General features: G+C 32.6%; 1 protein-coding gene and 1 non-coding gene across 2 annotated transcripts; one reads left to right on the top strand and one right to left on the bottom strand.

Annotated features, from left to right (window-relative positions):
• The first annotated feature begins 8898 nt into the window (after nt 1-8898).
• LOC112533736 lies at nt 8899-9005 on the top strand. The gene has a single exon (XR_003078071.1). It is a non-coding gene; the product is annotated as a small nucleolar RNA R71 (small nucleolar RNA).
• Nucleotides 9006-12573: 3568 nt separating this feature from the next.
• On the bottom strand, nt 12574-17931 carry LOC8289194 (vicianin hydrolase). Its single transcript, XM_025156110.2, is given in 13 exon segments — nt 12574-12970; nt 13451-13559; nt 13649-13751; nt 14282-14313; nt 14404-14618; nt 14699-14817; nt 15170-15422; nt 15525-15612; nt 15713-15790; nt 15934-16009; nt 16122-16252; nt 16859-16928; nt 17465-17931. Coding segments are annotated over 13 exon segments (1602 nt in total). The 5' UTR covers nt 17624-17931; the 3' UTR covers nt 12574-12801.
• Between the last annotated feature and the right edge of the window lie 597 nt (nt 17932-18528).

Genomic DNA, 18528 nt, shown 5'->3' with positions numbered 1-18528 from the left:
GGAAGGATAAGATAAAGGGTAATCTAAACAAATAAGATCCTAAATAATATAGTAGTTAGTTTTCTTTATCCAACACTTCCAAAGTAAAGGAAATAACATAAAAGTGCCACCACGAATTTAACTAAAAATTTGAAATTCCCTTCAATAGATTCCAGCAGCTCACAGATTGTAGGGCATGGTCACGCCCTATTGAAAATGACCTTCTGCATAAATTCTTACTCTTCCTCTAAAAGACTTGATTTTTGATAAGTGATGCTTTAAAACATGTCTTTAGGTTGAATTCCACTCAATCCTTGATATTTCACCACCTAGATCAGAACAAACATAATTTCCATAATTAAGCACAATATCCAATCAAAATATAAGGAAATTAAATACAATAAGTATAACTATTTATGACCTATCAGTGAACAGACTAGATTTAAGGATCATGGTCGAGCTCTGCTCTAGGCACCAGTCCTATTGGAGTGAGAGAGCCAAAAGGCTATTAGTTTGGGGTTAGGGTTCTGATGAGGTACTCGTCCCATAACGTTTAAATTATATTTTACTGAATCATGGCATGCCACATGTTTTAATATAATATAATAATTTATTCTGATTAAATAAATATTTATTGAGATGGTTGTATGTATTTTTGGATTATATAATTTTAACTCACTCTCGAGGCTGACAGTCTCAATTTTAATTTTTCAAGTGACAGTTAGGTTCCCCGTCGTCCTGCTTTTGACAACCCGACTTTCTTATTCATCGGGCCTATTGTAAATAATTTATACTTTTATATTTTTAACTTTTAATTATTTAAAATTATAGACTCTCCCGAGTAGTATAACTGATATGTTATGTTTGATCTGGTCTGTAACAAATTATGGAGTGTCGTTAATGTCCAATTAGAGACTTGTGAATGGCATGTTGGACTAGTTTAATGTTATGCTTTTATATGCATATCTGAAATGGTGAATAGTAAGGCTTACTATTGGTCTTGGTGGTCTTAAGCCTACCCATTTTCTAGTGCCGGTCACGAGCCTACAGATCGGGTCGTGACAGCTAATTCCTAAAAATAATAAAAGACTGCTTCAAAGTCGACCGATTCGAAGTAGCAATCGAGCTTCTATACTTGTCGATGTTGACTACTCTCTACATTAGCCAAACGAGGATCAAAGACATCAAGCTATTGGTTAAGGTTGGTGTTCATAGCTTGTAGTTGATTTAAAACTTGTTGCCAACCTTGACTACCTCATTCTTGCCCTCTACTTTCCTCATTATCTGATTCCTCCTCTCTACCATTTCTTGGTGGCTCATCTATAGCCACACTACTACTACATCCACTTGATTCGTGCTTAAAAGTAAGAGGACCACCACGACAATTAACTAAATTAGCCATAATCAACACATTAGTATCTAAATTGCCCGTGGAGGGTAATGCCTCATATGGAGAAGACTCCGGATCAAAACTACAAAGATACATGGCCAAACCAACAACAATATATCCTAATCCAATACAATCCTTACGTCTAGCCGGTGTCTCTAATAAACTTTGCATAATAAAATATGCCAAAGAAATAGATTTATGGGTATCTAAACACCAGAGAATATTTAATTCTTGCATCATCATCTTATTTGTCTCTATCCTACCAAATATGCCTCCACACATAAATTTTGAGATAAGCAAATACAATTATCGTTGAAGACATTATTTGACATTTTATTAACATCATATTTGTCCTGACCTGTGAGTCTTTTCCAAAACTTGCCCAAATCAAACTTATGATGTTGCTCATAAACACCTCCTTTCTTTAACCCAAAAGCTTGGACAATTGTATCAAAAGTAATAGTATAATTATGCGCAAATAATCTTACCCTAAACTCTTTATCATTAAAAGGATCATAATGTAAAGTTGTGAAAAACTCTAAAGTTAATTCATTATATGATGGTAAAGCTTTAAACGCAAAATCCTTCCATCCTACTCTATCCAAAAGGATCATCATTCTCTTAAAAATATTCAACTTAACTAGAGAGGAAGCATCTAAAAATTTACACGAAACCTGCTCTCTCGAAGTAAGACTAAGGAATCGATTGCCCTCTTCATGGGAGTAGAGATCAAAATGAACTCCATAAGTTACCATTAAGCTTGGTTCTTCTTCATGAGAACTTGAGAATATTTCCTTCCTCTTTTCCTTTCTTGTTCTCTTCTTTGAGGATATTATTTACCTTTGGAATAGGTAGAATAGAGAGTAGAGAGTAAAAATCTTAAGGTTTTGGAAGAAAAGTTGAGGTTTTTTATAGAGAGAGAAAGAAAAATGAAAAGAGAGAAAGTAGGAAGTGATGTTAATGGAGGAAGGTGATGTTAGAAAGAGAAAAAAATATATTTATATGTGAGGGTTAAGGTTTTTGGAGGATTGTATTTGAATTGTCATTAGGAACCTTTAAGTTGTTGTTTTTGGTGAGAAATCAACAACTTTTGAGTCCTAATACATTTCAAATTAAAGTTGTGTTTTTTTATAGAAAGTGTGGCACCGCTCGCGCCTGGCAGATGCGCCACGAGGTCGTGGCATGCGCCTTGGTGCTGATGCTGTGCACTTCGCGGTGTCATCCGCGCCTCACGGGTGGCATCCTGCTAGGGGAAGTCGCGGCTTGCAACTAGCCTACGAGGTCACGGCTTGCGACTGGCTCGCGAGGTTGCGGCTTGCTTCGGCCTTGTGCATGCTGCCGCGGCAAGCACCCGCGCCTCGCGGTCTCTCCACAACTGCGCAGTGCTCGTGCAAGTGCTGGTGGTGCCGCAGCTGGCTTTGCTGCTGCTTGACTGCTTTGGGCCCGTGTCGTCCTTGCCGTGCCTCTGCTACAGACCCGTGTGAAAATTTACTGCCGTAACGTGGCTTCCTAAAAAAAAAATTTAAGGCGTTTAATTGTTCCTAAAGATATCATAAGGGTTATTAAGTTGTTAAAATATGTAATTAAGTAGTTGGTAAATGTAAATATACTCAACTAAGTAAGAATAAAGGGCTTAGGCAAATTTTGAATAAAAGTCTTAAATTTTATTAATAAATGATAAAAAATAAATTGCAACTAAAAATTTAAAAAGTAAGCTACCGAGGGGACTTGACTAAAATTAAGACTAAATTCCTAATTAAAGACAAGCATCACAAGGGATGTTTAGATCCTAACTAATTATATTTCCTTGGGCATCCTCAACCGCTTTTGGGTGTTTTTGTTTCGGGTATACCATAGTCATACTTCCTTGGACGTCATCGACCTCTTTTAGGTGTTTTTGCTTCAGGTATGCCATAGTCATACTTCCTTGGACATTCTCTCTCTTTCTTTGAGTGAGTAATGATGTCGCACTCACTTTTACATTCACCCTCACTATCTCCTACCAAGTCGTCACCTCTCGAAGAGATTTCATTAATTAAGTACTTCTCTTGATACTTTCTTTCAGAATTTTCAATTTTTATTATTTCCTCAAGAGTGAATGACCTCTACATTAGCCTTGGATAGGCTCTACGATAGGCATAAAAGGCGGTAATTTCTTCAGGCCTAAGATCATACTTCGTCCTAAGCCTTTTCCTTGGGCGCCAATTTTTGGGAATTTTAGGTAGAGGTGATGGTGTAGGTGCAGGTGTAGGTCTTCTAGCTCTTGAACTAGATGGAATTAATAGTGAATGGAATGGTGTAGGTGCTCTCCTTATAATTTTTGTAGATTTCCTTAAGGCGGGTCATTAGGGATTTAAATCCTTATTTACCCCTTAATTACTTGTCCTATTCCTATAAGGAAGAAAAAATCCTAGTTCTTCATACTTTTCTACATTCACATATTGAATGATTAAAACTAAATGCAATTTATGTAATGCACATAATCTTATAAATACTTGAAGCACAATATTGACTAGTAAATTAAGTGTTGCCACATAAAGTTACTCTGTTGTACTTGATGATCATGTATGTGCTCGGATATTTGAATCTCTTACAGGTTCCTAAAAATAAAGTGAGAAAATACTTTAAATTAAAAACTAAAATAATAAAAATAGAAAATATATAATACACAAGTGGTAAATTTATTGTTTATAGCTAGACATTGACGGAGGTTGTTTCAAATTGGTGGTGCTTCCATCCATTCCACTTCATGTCCATAGGTCATTCCTTCATAATATGGCTTTAAGCGATGGCCATTAACTTTGATCGTTCTTGAGTCTTAATGTTACGTAATTCCACTGCACCATGATTGAAAACCGTTATTACTTCGAAGGGGTCATTCCATCTTGATCTAAACTTTCTTAAAAAAAAGTTTAAAATGTGAGTTAAATAATAATACTTTCATTCCAAGGGTAAAAGATTTACGAAGTAAATTCTTATCATGTTGCTTCTTGGTCCTTTCTTTGTATAGTTTGGCATTCTCATATGCCTTACTATGCAATTCTTCTAGCTCATTTAGGTGCAATAGGCGCTCTTGACCTGCTTTCGTTAAGTCCATATTAAGCTCCTTAATAGCCTAGTATGCTTTATGTTCCAATTCGACCAGTAAATGGCAAGCCTTGCCATATACTAATCTATAAGGACTCATTCCAATCGGTATTTTATAAGCTGTGCGATATGCCCAAAGGGCATTATTCAAGTGTATAGCCCAATCTTTCCTAGATGGGCGCAATGATTTCTCAAGTATTGATTTAATTTGCCTATTGCTAACTTCCACCTGTCCTAACGTTTGTGGGTGGTAAGGGATTGCAACTCTATGAGTTACTCCATATTTCTTTAGTAAGGCGCTAAATGCCTTGCTGCAAAAATATGTTCCCCCGTCACTAATGATTGCTCTAGGCATTCCAAACCTACTAAAAACATTATCCTTTATGAATTTTCATACTATCTTAGTATCATTAGTTCGAGTAACTATTGCTTCTACCCATTTAGACACATAATCAATAGCAATAAGTATATATTCATAACCATGAGAAGGTGAAAATGGTCCCATGAAAATCGATGCTCTACATATTAAACAGCTCAACCACAAGATTAAGAGTTTAAGGCATTTCAATTCATTTGCTAATATTTCCACTTCTTTGGCACCCATATTAGCACAAAAAATATGAACATCTTTAAATAACGAAGGCTAGAAGAAACCTGAATGTAGAACCTTGTAGGCTGTTTTCTTACCACCAAAATGACCTCCGCAATGCATTTAATGGCAAAAAGCCAAAAAACTTTTTTGCTCATCTTCAGGAACATATCTTCTAATCATTTGATCAGAATAATGTTTAAACAAATATGAGTCATCACAATAATAATGGCTACACACGTATAGAAATCGTTTCTTTTCTTGTCATGTTAAGTTAGTTCTCATAATACCACATGCCAAATAGTTTACAATGTCAGCATACCATGGCTCATGATTTACCACAAACAATTGTTCATCAGGGAGAGTCTCATTAATTACTTTTTTAGAACCAAGATTATCAAAATCGGAAATCAACCTCGAAAGATGATCCGCAGCTACATTTTCACTTCCTTTTTTATCTTTTATTTCAATATCAAATTCTTACAATAAGAGCACCCACTTAATAAGCCGTGGTTTAGCATAAGGCTTAGTTAAAAGATATCTCAAAGCTGTATGATCTGAATGAATAATAACTTTAGATCCTACCAAGTAAGATCTGAATTTTTCTAGTGAAAATACAACAACTAGAAATTTTTTTTCAATTATTGAATAGTTTATTTGGGCATCATTAAGAGTTTTGCTAGCATAATATATTACATGTAAAGCTTTATCAACTCTTTGGCCTAGGACTGCTCCTATAGCATAATCAGATGCATCACATATTATTTTAAAGGGAAAAGACCAATCAGGTGCCATAATAACATGTGCACTAGTCAATCTTTCTTTCAAGGCATTAAAAGCAGAAAGGCATGCATCATTAAAATAAAGTTAACACCTTTAGCCAACAGTTCACTTAAAGGACGAGAAATTTTAGAAAAGTCTATAATAAAACGCCTATAAAATCCTGTATGGCTAAGAAAACTTCTAATGCCCTTTACTGAAGTAGGAAAGGCAATTTGGTAATTAAATCAATTTTTGCCTTATCGACTTTAATACCTTTACTATAAACAACATGTCCTAACTCAATACCATGTTTAACCATGAAATGACTCTTTTCCCACCTCAATGTTAAGTTACACTCGATGCATCTCTCGAAAACATGAGTCAAATTACTTAGACATGCATCAAATGAGGAGCCAAAAACTGAAAAATCATCCATAAATACCTCGATGCAGTCTTCTAACATGTCAGAGAAATAGAAAGCATACATCTTTGGAATGTTGCTTGAGCATTACAAAGCCCAAAAAGCATCCTCCTAAACACAAAAGTTTCAAAGGAACATGTAAAATTTATCTTTTCTTGATCTTCAGGTGCAATGAGTACTTGATAATATCCTGAAAGTCCATCAAGAAAACAATAAAATTCATGTCCTGCTAAATGCTTTAATATTTGATCAATAAAAGGAAGAGAAAAATGATCCTTCTTTGTTGTAGCGTTTAAATTTCTATAATCAATACACATTCTCCACCATGTTGTCATTCTTATGGGGACTAATTTTCCTTTTTCATTCTTAACAACTATTGTGCCTGACTTTTTAGGTACTACATGAACAGGGCTACCTAATTACTATCAACTATAGGGTATATAATACACTCATCCAATAATTTTTAGACTTTTTTTTACAACCTCTTTCATGTTAAGATGAAGTCGTCTTTGTGTATCTCTAATCGCTTTAGAATTGTCTCTTAAAATAATTTTATGCATACACATTGTTGGACTAATCCCCTTAATGTCAGAAATTCCCCACCTAATAACTTTTTTAAGCCTTCTTAATTCTCTTATAGTTGCCTCTTCCTCTAAAGGAGAAAGATCATAAGCTATGACCATTGAGCATATATTCCTTTCTCCCAACATGACATATTTGAGTGTGTTAGGCAACCCCTTAAGCTCAACTTTAGGTGGTTCATTAATAATTTCTTATTCAATTTCAATGGGTGAATCTAAATGTTTAATAATGCTTTCATCAAGTAACAATGGAATAGCTTCATCTAACTTATCATGTAAGTCTAAGACTTTTTCATCTAAATTTTCTTCAAGCTTTTCCAATATTAATGCAACTTCTAACTTATCATCCTTACCTGTAAATATGTTTCATAAACAAGATAATCCATGCAAACAATATATGAACATTCATCAAACTGAAGTGTTCGGAGATATAGTTAGAGAATCAAATACTTTAAATTCTATAATCTCTCCCAAGACTATCATAGTCAGCTTCCCATTGTGCATGTCAATAACTGTCTTGGTAGTTTCCATGAAAGGTCCACCAAGGAGTATTGTTTGCTCCTTATCCTTTGCTGATGTACTTTCCATGTCAAAAACCACAAAGTCAGCAGGGATTATCAATTTTCCTATCTAAATCAGCAAATCTTCCACCATACCTCTTGGATACTTAATCGACCGATCAGCTAGTTGTAGAGACATGGTAGTTGGCTTCAATTCTCCTAAGCCAATTGTGCATATGTTAAATATGGTATTAAATTGATGCTTGCTCCCAAATCTAACATGGTTTTAGCAACCTTTTTATCTCCCATTATGGTATTGACGGTAAAGCTCCCAGGATTTTTCATCTTATAAGGTAATTGTTGTTGGAGAACTGCATTTACTATTTCAGATACTATAACTTTTTAATTGTTTCCATATCTTCTCTTGTTGGAATTAAGTTCCTTAAAGAATTTAGCATAATCTGGCAATATTCCTAATCACATGCAGCAAAGGCAAATTAATGTTAACTTTAGAAAGCATATCAAAAATTATAGAAAATTGCTTATCCTATTTGTTTTCTTTCAATCTATTCGGGAACGGAATAGGAGGCTTATAAGACTTAGCTGTCTTATGAAACTCAAGTCCTGAAAATGCCTCCTTGTCTTTCTCTTTCTACCCAATATTGGGCTCTATTCTTCCTTCTTTTTGTAAACCTCCTTCAATTATTTCTATATCAACTAGTCCATCTTCTTTTGATGTCCCTGCATAAGAAGAATTCTTCTCAATTAATTTTTCAATATTATTATCAAATAATTCACCATCTTTAAGAACAATGACTGCTTTAGCTTGCTTAGGTTGACTTGGTAATTTCTCTTTCTTGTTTTCTTGTATAGCTTCAGCAATTTGTCCAATTTGAGTTTCTAATCGCTTCATTGAAGCTTCTATAGAATCAGTTTTCTTCTCATTCCTCTCCATTCTATCATGGGTAGTTGTCATAAAAGATTGGAGTGTGTCCTCCAAACTTGATTTTCTTTGAGGGGCTTGTCCTTGATTAGGGAATGGAGGGTTTTGATTTCTTAGGTATTGAGGCTCTTGATTCTGACACTAGGGCTGGTTTGGTTCCTCAGTATTTGTGGTGGGTTATGATTATTATTTCTCTAGGAAAAATTTGGATGATTCCTCCATCCTAGATTATAAGTGTTGGAGTATGGATTATTCCTAGATTGCCTAGGCTAATAAGATTCTATCAAATTAACATGTTCATAATCATCTCCTGTATAAGACGAGCAAATGTTAGCAGCATGACCATAAACACCAGATATACCACATACCTCATTACTCTGTACATTCTTAGTTGAAGCAAGTATCCTAACTTGTTTAGTTAATTCAGTTATTTGCATAGCCATCTCATTATTAGACACCACTTTATTCACTCATACTCTTTTTGTTCTCACTCTTTTGTTGTGAATTAGCTCCTTACATCTCAAAGATATCATAAATCTCATCAGTAGTTTTCTCTAACATGGCACCCCTAACTGCATTATTAACCATACATTGATATTGTTTTATTAGACCATCATAAAATGATTGGTTGGTCACAGGAAGTGAGTATTCATGGTTTGGGCATTGTAATAAAAGTGATTTGAAGCGATCCCATGCTTCATGAAAGGATTCAATATCTTTTTAATAAAAGTTGGAAATTTCAGCCTTAATTCTTTAGTCTTTTGATGTGAGTAAAATTTGCTTATAAATATTTGATAAACTTCATCTTAAGTTCTCAAAGAATTACGAGGCAAGATCATTAACTAACCCTTTTCTTTCTCTTTTAATGAGTAAGGAAAACATCTCATCCTTAATTGGTCTTTATTGAGTCTAGATAATGGGAATGTATGAACTATAGCATAAAATTCTCTAATGGATATTAATGCATCCTCACTAGGCATACCATAAAATGAAGGAAGTATATTAAAATGGATGTTCTTTAGTTCATAATTTATAGATGCGTCACCTAAAACTATGCATGAAGTAGTGTTACTAATTATATGACGAGTATAATCCTTCATAGCCATTTGCCTTTGAGCTGCAACTTCTCTTTGGTCATTAGCCATTATCTCAATTTCTCCTTCAAACCCTTGTTCTAGCTTTTCTTCAGATTCTTTTTCTCTTGGAGATACAAACTCACTCTCTACCTCTTGGTCTCTTTCTACCTTTTTAACAGCTGATCTTAAGTTGTAGGGATTTTGAGTTGATGAATCACATGATCTTGTTTTTCTACTAGGCATACAAAATTAAAGAAAAATTTTCATATTTAAAAACTTAAAAATAAAATTTAAAGAAAAAATAAAAATAAATAAACATGCAATACACAAAAACACAAGAAATAAAACTCAACAATTAATCAATACAATATTAAAACAACTCCCCGGCAATGGCGCCAAAAACTTTATGTGTCTAAATTAGTACTCGTAAGTGTATGAACCGAATGATAGTACGGGCAAGTTCACCACGAGGTCGATCTTATAAGAAATTGTACAACAAATATTATAAAGACCAATTATCATATTAAATACTAAAACTAAATCTAAAAACTCTAAACCAATATTTTGAGAATGATCTTAAGGTTTATAAAAGAAATTAAATAACTAGAAAATAAATATGCAACTAGAATGATTAATATAAACTATATGATAAAATAGCATTTAGTGTAGCTTATACTTAGTAATCCTCTTATTTTCCTTAAGTCCAAATCTAATAAATGAGACGGTGATGTGTCTTTTCCCTAAGTCACTCAAGTTAATTATGCAACATAGGTTTCTTATACCAACATAGATTAAAGTAAAGATGATATTTCTAATACTTTTAATCTAAAGATTTTCATAACATATATTACTACTAAATTGATATGATAGTCAACCAATAATAATAGATGAAACTAATACATATATGAAAGTAAAGAAATCATTCATTAAACTCATAATATAAAAGGTTCATACATAAGTAAAAATTCAAACTAAACACTTATGGAACTTAGCCTCACATACTTAATCCAATGGTCATTGTAATTAAATAGAAAGACATAAGATACACAAAATAAAAAATTAAAACTCCCTCAAAATCCAAAGACCTTAGAAGATTGATCCTCTCTCTCCACGTCTTTAAAAAGCTTCTTTGATTCTTGAAAGAATAATGCAACAAGACTAACTAGATGTAGAAGATGATAAACTGTAGAAATTCCTGCAGAGCGAATAGTGAAGCCTTTCTCGCAGAGAGAATAGTAGTAAAAAAACCCTCTTTTGTTTAATTAACCTGTACTTTTTATAGAGATTTCCTTTTTAGAGTTATTCTCTAAGCACATAACTACTATAGTTATCTCTTACTGTCCTAAATAAAATAAACAACTTAAAAGATAATTATCCATTAATTACATCATAACTACTGAATTCCGCCTTATTGGGCCTTGATAAATTTGGCTAAGCCTGCGCTATTGGTAGCCCACGTGTCTTATTCCCAAGTCTTTTACAGCCGCAGTCTATTTAAAGCCCATTTATGCATTTTTGGCTCAAATTTTTCTCTGGCGATTATTTCTTGAATTTAGACAAGAAAACTAAAGTGAGGTAAAAATACATATTTTTACTATATTATATATAGAAATATATCATTAAAGCTCTTAATTATCTATATATAATTTGGACCGATCAGTAATCCACACAAGTTTTAAAGTTGGAATCTCTTATGAACAATTTTTCACAAGAGAGAGAATAGAGATGATTAGGAATGAATGCTAGTTCCTAGTTAGGCTAAGTCTTAATTAATCAAATTAATTAAGTGTTGACAGAAACAACCTTAACCTTAGCCGCCTATTATGTCCTTTATATATATATACATTGCATTTAACTTAGTCCCTTAATAACAAATATTCCTAACAAGGGCTTACTTACTCTTAAGTTGGGTCTTAGTTGGACTTGTTAAACTAAATTAACTTAATAAATACATGAGCATAGTAAAAAGGTCATTCATAGTCGAATACCATAGCTCAATAAGTATTAATATAATTAAAACTTAATTAGGCCAAATGTATATAAGTTTAAGTCAAATCTTAATCTAACGTTCAGTATATTTGTGTGTGATCCAAAAAGTTCTTAACATGTTGGCAATAAATTATATATTAAACTCTTTTAGTTCATTGTTAATTCTCTAATTAACTTAATTCATATCTTATACATCAAAATTGATATCTAGCAATGCATCATGACCACCCAAATGTGTAGGAAGGATTAGTGTCAACTAATCAATCTTGTTGTAAATGATTTGTTCAATGTAATTCAATCTTTTCATTATCCTTATATCCTAGTTACTCACAGAGTATGGATTGAAGTATCAACTCTATGTTTGATCCAATCATATTTATTATTTGATATAATTCCACTAACTAATGAACTTAATCTACAAATCTCAATTCATAATCAATATGTTCAACTACCTTGCACGAGGATTTGTATTAGTTAATGCACTATCAAAAAACTCTAGGATATAGTCCCATGTAATAATTACTTTGGGTAGTAAGTCATTTGTGGATAATCTCATTCTTTCTATGTGACTCTTTTTATACCCAATTACTATCCCTTGAGCACCTCATGGTTAGAATGACATAAGATAGTGTCAAAGATCGATTCCTTACTTCCAAAGTAAGATGATAAACCCATTGTGGTAGTCTCAAGTATTTTATCAATATCCATATGATGAGAATCAATCTTTTGATTAAACTTCGACTATGAACTAGTTTAGGAATAATACTTTATTGTGAGGAGAATCTCATAATCACAACCTCTTTATGATTTCTCGCACAATGCACTATACATTATATGTAATTCATATATATTAGTTTAAATATACAAATATAAAGAATTTATAAACTTGAACAAATATTTTTTAATAAATAGATGATATGCCAACACAAATTGTATAAACTATCATAGATAAATTAGAACAATACATATAGCTCTCTTCCGCTATACTATGTTAGTACAAGACTATGTTATGAAGTTGAATTTTGGAATAATTGGTTTTTAGTTATGTCATACAAAGCCACGGCATTAGTAGTCATATGAAACAGAGATAGAAATTGATCCAAATAAACATGAATTATATGAGGAAGACATTTTGACAACATGTTCTGAGTTTGTGGTGTATAGGTCGGGTGATTGCTTAGTCTGCAAGCAAAGTGATCATGGATTATATCTCAAAGTAGTACTTAATGTGTTAAGAAAACTCTCAAAGCATCACATACAAGTAACAAGTGAAGAGACATATTTTCATTATTAAATAAAAGCCCAACTACATGGAGCAAAACCTGGCCATCATTTAAACATACGCAACATAACTCAAAGAGAGAAACAGAATTGATGGATTGGCCTCAAAAACAAACTCTCACTTGCTATCCTCACACCCTCGTAGCGAAGAAGAAGAAAACAAAACAGAGAGGTAGAGATAGATGGCCAGGGTGAATCACCACTTAGTGCAGAAGGAACATCTTGAACCAGTAAGCTGAATATTTCATATATCTCTTCAACTTGTTCTTGTAGTCAACATAAATCATGCCAAATCGAACGGTAAATCCAGCATCCCATTCAAAGTCGTCCATAAATGACCATGCATAATATCCCTTCACATTAGCTCCCTCCCTGATCAAAATTTCATGTCAAGCTTACAAGATAGAAATGAACTTATATGGGCTCCGCATGAATCTCATCATAAATGATATGTATAAGTCCATTTCGTCCATTTTGAATTTTTATCAAAAAAACATTTAATAATTGTTTGAAATCAAAAATTGTTATTTTATTAAATATTTTACAGTTGGTTTATGATGTAGCTGTGTTGTTTTAGCCCCTCGATTTTATTTCTTTGAAGTAAGACGCGAAGTTTAAGTGGTAGAAGCCTTTGAAATGTCAAAAATGCACTTTTTATCTATTATATTAATGAGTTCTTAGGTTTGTCTTATCAAATTAGTAATTTCCTATTCGTTTTGTGATATTCAAATATGTTGATTGTTTGTCCCAGTGTCTAACAGAAGTAATAAATAATAATAATAATATTTATAATAAAACATTTAGTGAATCAAAAAAATAATAAAACATTTAAAATTAATTGTTCGCACTCACTTGATTGCTTGTAAGAGATATGTCAAATGGGAGTGGAAGTATCTAATCCTCAAGCCATCCTTGCGAGCTTCTTCAATTGATATTGATGCGTTATTCGCATCGGCAAGTCCTGGGAAAGGAACAAATCTTAGTATGGGAAGTAGTTAAATACAGTTTTATCAAGAAATACCCACAGTAACTTTTAAGCTGCTTTTTTACCATTCTCTGTGATGAAAATGGGCGGATTCTTGTACTTATCCCTAACATGAAGCATGAGATAGTAAATTCCCTTTGGTTAGACGTATAGCCAATTCAACGGTGTCTGCAACACAGAAATTAACATTGTACTTAGTAAATGTCTTTAGACCATGCATGCAAACAAACATACTTATCACTTCTTGACCATTCAAAATCAATTGCTACATTTCTTTTGCAATGTACATTGCAATCCCTACATGTTTTATATAATATAATTATTTTATACATATCGCTAAAGTTGGAACTATGTTAAGACATAGGGGAATCATAGTCCAAAATTTAAAAAACAAAAAATTAAAAATACACGGGTTAGTTTTAGCATAGTTCTCAAAAATATCACATTTAGACCTCCTAAGACTTTTTGTAAATTATACACATAACCCACTAGTTTGTACTAACTTCTAGTGATATTCTCACATTATTTGTATTGTGGCCACTTCCAATTTAACGGAATTCTGCCCTTGCATGTCACTCATTTAGCACTAGAATGTAATGTACCGGGAGTAGCCAAGACAGTTCCTTGCAAAATATACTTGATAATTTTATTGCTAATGCTACTATAAACTTAATCAGAATATGAGATTGAGAAAATACCGGTGTACCGATAGGAACTCCAGCTTTCGTGACTGCACCCATTAATATAGATTGTGTAAGATAACGAAACTAGAGAAATTATAAAAAGAAGAAAAAGCGCTAAGCAAAGAATTTGAGCTTACCGGAGAGAATGGTCTGGCTATCAGTGGTCCAGCTATGATTGGAAGTGGTGGTTGGGTTGTTTGCTACGAAGTTTGTGGTGTAATAATTTACTCCCATATAATCCAGAGACCCTTTCAGCAATTCGGATTGTTCTATTGTGAACTTCGGCAATCGATTTCCCACGTAAGTTTTCATTGTCTCAGGATAATCTCCATATGTAATGGGATGGGCAAACCTACAGAAATTAGCTTTCAGAACTACCATGGAGTTGATACTGAAATGCGTTGGGACCCTAAGAAATGTTTTGACACTTACCAACCGAACAAAAAATCAACTTCTCTCATGGCTGCTTTCCTGTCAGCCTCTGATGCTGGTGACTTTGGTATAAACCAGTTGGTCACTAATGTGATGCCGATTTGTCCCTTTTGAATAGCCTACAGTTAATCAGTGTTCATTCAGATGAACCATTGCTTACATTATATTCCGAGACAACTGAATTAAAAGGATGACTGCGATAGTAATAATCTGAAAGTTTGTTGTACTACGAGACAGTCATTAAACAATTGAATTACCGAATCGATAGCATTAAATCTACAATTCAGTTTAATTGGAAGTATGTTTTAAAATTATTAATTCTAACTACTACAGATAATTCGAAAGGAGTAGTGCTCTCAAGTAGCCTAACAAAGTCATGACCAATTAGGCATTGCTTGATTGGTATAATTGAGAAAATATTAAGAGGAATGGTGATAGATTCAACATTAGAAGTAGCTACCATGTACAAACCTGATATTTTGCCTTGTACAATTGAACAGCACTAGCATGAGAAAGAAGCAAGTGATGAGCCACAAGATAGGGCTCTGTGGAAGAGTCACCAGCAGTGCAGTTCCCCATATACTTAGAACATCGACCGGGGGCAAATGTACCACCATTATAGCCATTGATACTAAATGAGTAAGGCTCATTCAATGTGCACCAATGCTTGACTCGGTCACCAAATGTTTTGAAACAAAAATTGGCATAATCTCGAAAATCATTTCTAACATATTCATAAACATACTCAATCAATTTTATCATAAATACTTATAAAAAGAATATGAAAATCTTGAGTTAGAGGTTCAGTATCGAATTTGGAGCTTACACTACTTTAGGGCTCAAAAACCCATTATATTCATCTTCAAGTGCTTGTGGGAGATCCCAATGGAACAATGTTACAAATGGTGTTAGACCTATAAGCATAATGGAGAAAATATTGTTAGTGATGAAATAAAACATAGAGATGGCAAAGATCTTTTTAAATTGGAGAAAGATTGGATCCTCAATATATACCATTGGCAATAAGCTCATTAATGAGATCGTTGTAGAATTTGACTCCTTTTGGATTCACTCCTCCACTGACTTTTCCCTCTGCAAATAAAAAAAGTGGCAGAAAAGAAAAGAAAAAAGATAAAGATAAAGATAAAGATAAATTCAAGTCAAGTAGCTCAGAATTAATATTTTACTAGCAACAGTAAATATTGAAAAGTGCAACAATAAATAACATATCTTACTGGGCAGTATTCTAGACCATGAGATGGAGAATTTAAAGGAGTCAAATCCAATTTTTTTCATCAAGTGAATGTCCTCCTGCAGGTAAATTTGTCAAATTAATACTTTCTAAAAGAAAGATCTTCAAGAAAACGAAAATGACTATCCTTTTTATCTCGATCAATATTAGTGTATATAGTAGGCCGTAAACCTTGTAACGGTGATAAAAGTCATCAGCTACATCTCCAGTGCTGTGGTCCCAAATTTTCTCTGCAAAACCACCATTTTGGGTTACCCAGAAGTACCCAAATATAACTCTTTCATTATGGCCTTCAATAAATTCTGAAAATGATTGGAGGAAATGTTTCAGACCAAACTCGATCTAATGCAACTGTTTTTTATTTGCACAATATGTGTACTATTTTTTTAATTTAGTAAATGCAAAAAAAAAATATTTCAAAAACCAAAAGAAAAGTACAGGAGAATGACCATAACCAAGTAAACGAGCCAGTTTCAGACTGGCCCATAGAACACTGAACATGATAGAACCGTTTTACGGCTCTGGTTCCGTTCTCGTGACTTGATGGTATACGTCTTTTGATATATACAATATTTAATAAATTAATAATTCTAAGTCCGTGCAAATTATTCCCCAACAAAAAGACCTTGAATGTATTGCCACACATGAAATTGAGCACAAAAGAAATAGCCCACTTTTTCCTCTGAGAGATGAAAAAAATACTCAATATCATTTGAATAATTAGTAAATTTTAAGAATCTTAATTTCATTTAACATTAGATAATTAATAATTCTATATTCAATAATTATTAGAGAGTTGATTATATAACTAAATAAAGAAATAATGTCATAAAAAGATATACTACTCCCTTGTTTGTTAACAAAATGGATCCGGGCTTTGAGAGAGAGAGAGAGAGAGAGAGAGAGACCGAGATGCTGCTTTGTAAAGTTATCCCAAATACTCGGTCCCTTGCCATCTATGTGGCCAGCTCCTTCAGACTTTATGAAAAAATAAAAAGACAAGAGAAACAAAAATAAAGTCAGCACAGTTATTTAAATAGGCAAACATAAAAATATAGTCAAGAAATCACTAAGCTGGTGAATATTATGCCTAATAATATTATCCGCATTCTATGATAATGCACAATCTTATACATAATCAAACTAGTTTTTAGGTCTTCTTTTTTATTCTCTTCATTTTTTAGAGTATTTTTTAAGAAAATAAACTTTTGGGAATTACTAGAATCTTCAATTTCTTATAAAAGTTATTCAAAAATCATCACTTTTGCAACAAAAAGCTGTACAAAGCGTTGGATGAAATAAAATTAGGCAATTCTCACATATATACTGTATATAGTGTTAAAATAAATACTCAACTAAAGAGGTACTGACATTAGAAAACAATGCCCAGCCTTTTCTTTTTGACTTTAAATAAACTAATATAATCAACTCTTCATCTCTTCTAAGTTCTTGCCAAAGAACTGAAGATTTGTAGTGAAATCAAAATGCTAAAATAAACATAGGAACGTAGATACCTGGTAAGCAGCAGAACCAGCTCCAAAGATGAAACCAGAAGGATAACTACTCCTATTGAATGGCATTGTGTAATGACCTGGTTTTGTGGCAGAGGTGTTACCCAGAAACCCACCGATCATCACTAGGCAACACAGAAGAAAGGCACCTTGAGTTGCCATTGCTTACTGTTCTTTTTCTATATTTTTCTTTTTCTCTTTCGCTGCCTTGCCCTTCACTTCAAGCCCCTATTTATAATAAAATATGCAAAGGCATCTTTTGGTTTTGGTGTTTTAGATTTTTTTTCTCTTTCAGTGTAAGATTAAATTAAAGTATATCATGTACTAACGTATGCCAATTTTACTTCTTTTTTTTCTCAATGATTGGGAGTGAGATATTTTAGAATAGTGTGAGATATTTATAATTATACTATTAATCTCAGAGCATTTCAAACAGTACTTTTTATGTTTTTTTATTTAATTATAAATAATTATTTATTTATTTTAATTTATTTTAAAATATATGTATGTTTCAATAATATTTCTTGTTTTACTTTTTGAATATTTTTTATTAATAAAGAAAAATGAGAAAAAAAAGAATAAAGAATATAATCTTTAAAAAAAAGAGAAAAATATAAGAAAAAGATACAGTAAAATGTTATTCTCTTGATGATGCTTCTGAAAGGTTTCATCTTTTTATTTTCACTCTTTTTCTTAAGAAATTTGTAATTTGGCTTTTTTCTTTTTTTGAGTTTCAGTAAGAAAGAGATAAACAAAAAAAAAAAAAAAGTAAAATTAACAGGTAGATTCAAAGGCTTAATTTTACTAGGTTTGGGAATGTGCTTTTTAAGCTAATGAGGTGTGATGAGGCCAAAATATTATTTCAAGAGTATAGCAGTGATGTTTATAGCATTAAGCTAGAAAATGGTGAGGAAATGAAAGGAAAAGTTTATCCTTTTTGAAAGAAAGAAAAATATTATTTTGAAAGTTTAAAAATGAGAAAATGAGTATTTTCAATTTATTTTTTATCTAATTAATAATATGGAATATATTAAATAAAATTTAGAAATATTATTTTTATTATATGT

This window comes from Ricinus communis, chromosome 6, assembly GCF_019578655.1.
Source record: "Ricinus communis isolate WT05 ecotype wild-type chromosome 6, ASM1957865v1, whole genome shotgun sequence".
NCBI lineage: Eukaryota > Viridiplantae > Streptophyta > Magnoliopsida > Malpighiales > Euphorbiaceae > Ricinus > Ricinus communis.
The sequence above is the reverse complement of the archived record's forward strand: the minus strand, read 5'-3'. Positions and strand labels throughout refer to the sequence as shown.